General features: G+C 36.6%; 1 protein-coding gene across 1 annotated transcript; it reads left to right on the forward strand.

Annotated features, from left to right (window-relative positions):
• LOC107646956 lies at positions 271-3,017 on the forward strand. The gene is made up of 4 exons (XM_016351097.1): positions 271-859; positions 1,078-2,070; positions 2,161-2,627; positions 2,676-3,017. Exons 1-4 carry the CDS (start codon positions 271-273, stop codon positions 3,015-3,017), a joined length of 2,391 nt encoding a protein of 796 aa, XP_016206583.1.

Genomic DNA, 8,158 nt, shown 5'->3' on the forward strand with positions numbered 1-8,158 from the left:
CCACCGATTTGCTGCAAGGTAAATCAGCTGCTGAGAAATCGGTGGCAGCGATTTCTAGTGCGTGGAAATTTGTGAATGAACCGGTTGGTCCGTCCGATTAAGCGACTCATGCGTACATAAATGAAGATTGTACCCAGAACCCCAATTCTTCTTCTTCTTCAATCCGTGAGTGTCTGCAACCCGGTGATCTTCTTCCTCTTCTTTCATTTTTCTTTATTTTTGTATATTAGATTTTATTGAGAGTGAGACTGTTTAAAGTAGTTTGATATTATGGATGATAGAGTTATATTAAAAATTTATTGTTATGGACAGATTTTGTTAGAAACATATGAGGGAGTTCAATTTGTATGTCAAAATCCAGTAGATGTTGTTATTCCGTTCACATTGTCATTGGATGAATTGAAAGGTGTGATTTGTGAGAAGATACATTCAGAAAGATCAGGAAGAATATCGTGTATTTTGTACAGGTATCCTTTACCTGTGTTTGGTGAATTCGTCCATTTTCAGACGAAATACGTGACAGATGAAGCGAGTATGCAGGAAATATTTTCAATGTATATTGAGAATCGCCGGCGAATATCGTGCATTGAGTTGTATATTGAGTTCGAGCAATTTGAAGTGGACCGAAATATTGAAGTCAAAGATTATGATAGTGGTAGCGATGAGGATTTTGAAAGTAACTATGAGATCGTTGGTCCAGGTGAAAACGAAGATGGAGCTGACGGCCCCATGAACCCAGATGTGGCGGAGGTTGCTAATGCACTAGCAAACTCGCTTTCGTTTCAGGAGCCTTCTTTCATGCGGTCGTTGGATTTGGAAGTGATGAATGCAGCTGAGTTTTCGCAATATATGAATGCAGGTATGCCGTTTGTTACCATACCATTTGATTAATATATTAATTACTAGTTCTCTATGTAGATAGAATAGCGAATGTAGATAGAATAGGGAATGTAAAGACTATTATAGGAGGATTTTATTTGTTAAGATATATATATATATATATATATATATATATATATATATATGTATGTAATTATTATTTATGAATATATATTTCCTGCGGTGTGATTGTGGCAGAGCTTCCTGTTGTGGCGGATGGTGAATTTACGGTGGGGATGGAATTTAGCTCAAGGGAGGAAGTAATCAAGGCAATGAAAGACTATACCATCCATAGAGGGGTAGACTATCGGGTTTATGAGTCGGAACCGATGACATTCTATGCTAAATGTACACATTATGGCAAAGGTTGTGATTGGCTGATCAGGGTTACGAAAATGCAGAAGAAGTACTGCTGGGAGATAAGGAGGTACAATGGTAGTCACACTTGTACCCGGTCGACAATTTCTCAAGACCATTCGAAACTGGACTCCAAGACAGTTGCAGAAGCAATTAAGCCGTTGGTAGAGGTTGACCCATCTTTGAAGGTGAAATCAGTCATTGTGGAAGTCCAGTCGAAGTTTAACTACACCATCAGCTATAGGAAAGCTTGGTTAGCAAAGCAGAAGGCGGTTGAGTCAATTTTCAGAGGTTGGGAGGCATCGTATCAAGCTTTACCCATATGGTTTGAGGCCATGTGTCACAAGGAGCCGTCAGCAGTGGTTCACTTTGAAACAATGGATGCGTACCAGGGGGATGACTTGGTTCCTGATATCCGTGTACTACATAGAGTCTTCTGGAGTTATTACCCTTGTATTAGGGCCTTCAGACATTGCAAGCCAGTAGTGCAGGTGGACGGGACTCATTTGTATGGTAAATACAAGGGTTGTTTGTTGGTTGCAGTCTCACAAGATGGTAATAACAACATCGTGCCTATTGCATTTGCCATAGTGGAGGGGGAGACCTCTGATGCATGGTACTTTTTTCTAAGTAACATTCGTCAACATGTGGTCACACGTGATGGTGTCGGACTTATCTCTGATCGACACGATTCTATCAGGTCAGCTATTGATCGGAGTAATGGGGCTTTGTCTCCTCCCAGAGCTTTCCATATGTTCTGTATTTGGCATATTGAGTCGAATTTCTTGAGGAAGTTCAAGGCACCGTACTTGCAGAAGCTCATCGTCAATATCGGTAAGTTTAATTACGCGCTCTAGTCCACTGTTTACTAAGTAAATTTGGCTCGATAGAACGTGATTCATTGATGATGGTTTTTTATCGTAGGGTATTCGAGGACGATACGGGAGTACCAGATGCGCTATGAACGATTAAAAGAACGGGGTGGGGCTTACACCAACTGGCTTGACCGCATCCCACGTGAGCAGTATGCTTTGGCATTCGATGGTGGATACAGATGGGGACATATGACCACCAATCTTGTGGAGTGCATCAACTCCGTGCTGAAGGGTGCACGCAATCTCCCGGTCACTGCGCTTGTTAAGGCTACATTTTACAGACTAAATGAGTTGTTCACTAGGAAAAGAGCCGAGGCTGAGGCTCGAATTAATGCTGGACATGTGTTCTCTGAGATGGTCACCTCGAAGCTGCATGCAAACCAGCGAGCATCGGGAAACATACAGGTGAACTGTTTTGACAGAGAACATGAAGTCTTCGAAGTTCGCGAGATGACTAATGGGGTTAAGTATGCAGTTGACCTATGCCAACAGCGGTGCGACTGTGGTGAATTCCAGGTTGACCGAATTCCGTGTCGACATGTTCTAGCTTGCTGTGCAAATTAGCGGTTGGATTGGCAAGTATATGTTCATGACGTATACAAGATGGATTCAGTTCGAAGAGTATACAGGGTGAGGTTTAGACTACTGGAAAATCCTACAACGTGGCCTGCTTATCATGGTCCACGATTCGTTGGCAATCCGTTCCTCAGACGGGTGGCCAAAGGTCGGCCTAAGATGACCCGCTTCTTGAATGAGATGGACACCCGCATGTTGCGTGGTCCTAGGAGATGCAAGCAATGCGGTGCCGAGGGCCACAGCCGGAGTAGATGTCGTCAGCGAGGTGGTCCAAGTGCGGGGCACCCGGAGAGTAGAAGTGACTATTGCTGCCTGACATTCGCAGTTTAATATATCGTAAGGAAGTGACTATTGTTATATTTATTGCTAGATGTATTAAATTTAAACCAGTTTGACATTCGCAGTTTTATATTTTTTTATCCTTTTAAATATGGATTCACATAGTAACAACATATAGTATACAAATATATTAATATATTGATATTGATTGTGTTATATTTTATTTTTTTTTTTGTTCATTAAATTGAGAAAGTATTTTGTACTAGTGAGTAATTAGTAATTTATTATCTCATTTTGCACCATGAATTATATTTAAGAATTGATATTTAATTATTATTAAAATAATAGTTCTTTAATTATAAAAAATAAAATAAAAATATCTATAATAGTCGTAGCAGCATGAATAAAAATATCGATCATTACAACCTAATTAAAATAGCAAAGTAACATCAATCAAAGTAACAACAATGTAAGTAATAGAACCAATCCAAAAACAGCAATACTAAATACTAACAGCAAACTAACTAAACTAAGTAATACAATGTCCCTAATTTTATACACAGTCAACATTATATAGTAACAACACCCTAAGTAATACAACCAACCCATAAACCTTAATTAACAACATGAAACACATCATTTTCTCGCTGCCCACTTTAAACATGTGCATAACTTTTTGCACTTCTTGGCAAGCTTGTTAAATGGGGAGGGGGTATACCGACTAGCACTCCAACGTGGCGGATCTTCTCTAAGATTGTAGCCTTTTTCTTTTTCACTTGTGGCTGTACCTATCAAAATACAATACATACAATGAGTGGAACTAATCAAATATAAATTCAGCATCAATGTATAACCCATGGAGACTGGAACTAATCAAATATAAGAATATATAATCAAAATTTTACGTTACCTGCACTAGCCGTTGGATTGTCAGCGCGGTCATCATCAGCTTGGTCGGCCGGATCATCAGCGACGTCATCATCGTCATCCTCGGAATCATCCTCGTCCTCATCCTCATCATCATGGTTTCCATCACTCTCCGGATGGTCTACTAGATAGTCATCAGTGTCATCATCAACTCCCATATTACTCTCCTGAATTAGACTCATCGGAATACGCCCCTTGTTTCGAGTCTGTATAATTCCTCCCGCGGCTTCATCACTCCTACTCGAATCAACAGACATTCTGGCTCCAGAATTATCAGAGGAAGTGCGATCTCGAGGTCTCAAATCCAATGACCTCCTAGGTTGAGTAACACCACCCGAACGTGCCCAGTGGTCGGCGGGGATGTCCGCATAGTTACCTGAATATGAGTGACCTACTCCTGAACTACCCATGAAACCAAGCAACTGGGAGAACGATCCTTGCTCCCCTGTCTCAAACTGTGGACCACCCCAATACTGCTGATGTATAGGTACTGACGGTGAAAGATAATCAGACGATTATGTGTGAGGAACATATGGAGCAAAATACTCAACATCCTGCTGTGCCTGTGGCGGTGGAGGTGACGGGGGGTGAAGGTGGATGTGGCTGTGGTGCTGGTTGTTCCTGTTGATTCTCTTGAATATCAACCGGGGGCCCTTCTGGATTCTCTTGTGCTACAAGGTCAGACAATTGCAAGTGATCACCGAAAGCTCCTCGGTACCAATGCATGTAAGTGTCCAAGGAATAATGTGGAGGACCCATTTCATCAACTAGAACGTGACTGTACCGGTTGGTCCACTCCATCACCCAGACAGAGTGCGTATTTGCCCAATCTTGATTTTTAGGCCCAGTTAGTACTTCACCATGTGATGCACCTAGATCCCGCGGCTGATCAGGGACACCCTGATTCAAGCCAAATTGCCTCCTGATTCTATCAGTTGCATGCCACTCGACACATTCGAATGATATAAGTGGCACCCTGGCACTCCAAATAGCAGAATTATGACGGATGTCTAAGGGAATCAGGTCTGGACCAACGTGTCCAATGCCATAAGCCTGCCAAACAAACTGGACACACCGACAGTATCAGATGATTAAACAACTATAAATTCATTGACAAAACAAATGCATGAAATATTTTTTAATGACATACATGTCCTTCTTGTATATCATCTAACAACCTCCTATAGTGAGGAACGGAATGATACCGGTAACCATAGTTTTCACGCTCCCAGTTTTGCCACCTGCATTAAGACAAATTCTTAATTAACTTGTTTTCGTCAATTCATACATCATATCATACCGCTTCTGTCAACTCATACAGCAATTCATTAACTATTCTAGTGCTTGTGTCAATTCATACATCAATTCATTTTACCTATTTGCAATCGGAAATAATCGGGGGTTGCCAGGAATCGGCGCAAGAAATGGTAACCGAATCCAAGCCCATGTAAGCAAAAGTGTCAAAGGACCGTCCATCTCCTTGCAGTCGACGCGAGTTGCCCTACACAATGATCTATACAGGTGCGCAAGGCATGCCGAACCCCAACTAAACTGTATGATCCCCGAGAAGTTACGGAGCAACGGCAGAAATTTTCAGTGCACCGCTGCACCAGACTTATCTCCAAACAAAATAGTACCAAACAACAACATTATGTGACACTTTACATACATCTGAATGTGAAAATCATCAGTCAACACTATGCGTTCTTTCAAACGCCTAAACCAAGTCAACTTTATAAAACTTCCTCTACATTCTTTTATCGTCGGCGCAACTCTAAAATGGTGCAAGCACTCAACTTCCATCGCCTCAAAAGAACTCATGGTTGGTCCTGTAACCGGAAGACCATTTGTCGGGAGACCGAGAATCATTGCCACATCCTCCAATGTCACCGCACACTCACCAACTGAAAAATGAAATGTGTGCATCTCAGGACGCCATCTCTCAATTAGAGCATTAATCATTGCTGACTGACATTGAATTACCCCAATTTGAGAAACATAATAGAAATCCGTCTCACGTAAGTGAGCCTCAACAATTTGGTTGTACGGATCGGACGGCTTCAAATGATCACATACCAACAAGCGTAAACCCTACAAAATCACAGTTCCTTTACGAATTCCAGCATAATAAGTATATTAACAATAATATAATTTCTCTTACATGTCCCTACTTACAATAATATAATCTGCCTATCAAACATACATACATTTGTAATAAAAAACCTAACATTTATTATCTATTGTGAAAGCTTTAAGGGATAAACACTAACTAATTAATTAACTCAAGTTCAATTTCTATGTCTAATATCTAACAGTAATCATAACCATATCATACATATATATCATTAACAGTAACCATATACATATATATATTATTAATCTCTACTTAGTGCTATAATAATATATATTGTTATTAAAAACAGTAAAATTTTATCACTATTATTATTTAATTATTAAATTAAAATATTAAAAAATAGAAACTTACATAATTAAGATGTCCAAGATAATTAGCAATATGAAGTTCTGATTGATTTACATCTTTGATTTTTCTTCTTTTGGACATTTTTTCAAATTTTTCTGGTGTTTCTAGTGGTCCAACAATGGTGGTGGGGTTGGGGAACACAGAGGAAAAGAGATGAGAGTGATGGGGAACAAAGAGAGAAGAAGAAATGAGGGTGAAAGGGAAAGGTGAAGTTATGAAGTTGGGATATTAACTTGCTTCCTTTCAACCAAACCGACGGAGGAATGGCTTGCATGCACGCCACCTGGCATGGTGCAGCAAATCGGACCCACCGATTTGCTTTCCTCCGATTACTAGAAATCGGTCCGTCCGATTTCAAACTCCTAAATCGGTCCGTCCGATTTCAGTTATGCCGCCATCACAACTCGGTGATACACCCAATTCCCCCATAAACCTGTTATACACAATCGTTACTTCCATATCAAAATTAAAAAACTTATATATATACCTCTCTTTTCTCAATTTATTTTAAGAAAATATTTTTTTATAATTACATGAAAATAAATATTTAATGCATAATTATACTAATTATCAATTATTAATATTTTTAATTATTATGATATAATTCTTAATCAAGCGTAACTAATCATAAATATGATATTAATATTAATAATAAAAAAATAATCATAATAAACAAATAATTAATATATGTTAATTAAATTTATTAGAGTTAAAATGTAGTAATTCAATAATATCATTTTTCTATTTTAAAAGAAGATCAATCATACATTAGATAAACTTAATGTTAATAAATAATGATATAAAAAAATTATCATTTAAAAGAAAATTATAATAGATTTTTAATTTAACAAATCAGTCGTGCATAATTATAATAATTTATTCTAAAAATAGATAATCAAATTAATTTAGCACTAATTGAGTATCTTTATTTCTATTTTAAAGTAGATCAATCATATACTATATATATCCCCCTTAATATATTATCTAATTGTAAACTTTTATATCTAAGACTTATATTTTTTTAATTGTTGTCATGGCTATTAAATTATGTTCTAACCTTGAATTTAATATATTTTTAAATGTAATTTTTTCTAAACTTTTTATTTATATTCTTTTGTCTTTTTATTTTACTTTAATTTACATGTATGAGTTTATTAAAAGTCTCAAAATAATATGTAGACATAAAATTTGAAAATATAAAGTTAGAATACTTTGATTATGGAGTGTTAAATAATTTGAAATACGTATACAAAAAGCGCCAATCAAAATAATTATTCTACTTGATGAAAAGGTAATATAAAAATGTATATTATTTTTAAATTAATTTGCAATTTTTTATTATTTTTAATTTTCTTTTATTTTGTTATTATTTTACAAGAGTTTTCATATACATTGGACAATCAAAAGTCCATAAGTATCTTTATTCGAAAACGAATATCTAAAAGAAGTGTTTATGTTATGATTATTATTGGTGTAAATTAAAACAATATTAGGTTCAAACCAACCAAATATAAATATAGGATTTACTTCAGAAAGAATACCATTTTGTATTCAATTGAAGACTCCTTAATCTCGATAAATTCATTTTGCTTTGAATCATATGAAGATAATTTTAATTTGATAAGTGTTAGTAATACATCTAAGCCATCAAAAATACAATTGATATAATTAAAAAAATTATAAAAGAATTTATAACTTAAATTTAATTAACAAATTATACTCTATTTCTTTACTATTAGTCCAACTTTAATTTGTTTTTTTCTTTAGATATATTAACAAATTA

This window comes from Arachis ipaensis, chromosome B06, assembly GCF_000816755.2.
Source record: "Arachis ipaensis cultivar K30076 chromosome B06, Araip1.1, whole genome shotgun sequence".
Taxonomy (NCBI): domain Eukaryota; kingdom Viridiplantae; phylum Streptophyta; class Magnoliopsida; order Fabales; family Fabaceae; genus Arachis; species Arachis ipaensis.

Excerpts from the sequence above, each read along its gene's own strand:
- LOC107646956 (XM_016351097.1), top strand. The coding sequence starts at position 271 with ATGGATGATAGAGTTATATTAAAAATTTATTGTTATGGACAGATTTTG. Across the intron at positions 2,071-2,160 it reads GAAGCTCATCGTCAATATCG|GGTATTCGAGGACGATACGG; the intron begins GTAAGTTTAATT and ends TTTTTATCGTAG. Across the intron at positions 2,628-2,675 it reads GCGACTGTGGTGAATTCCAG|CGGTTGGATTGGCAAGTATA; the intron begins GTTGACCGAATT and ends TGTGCAAATTAG.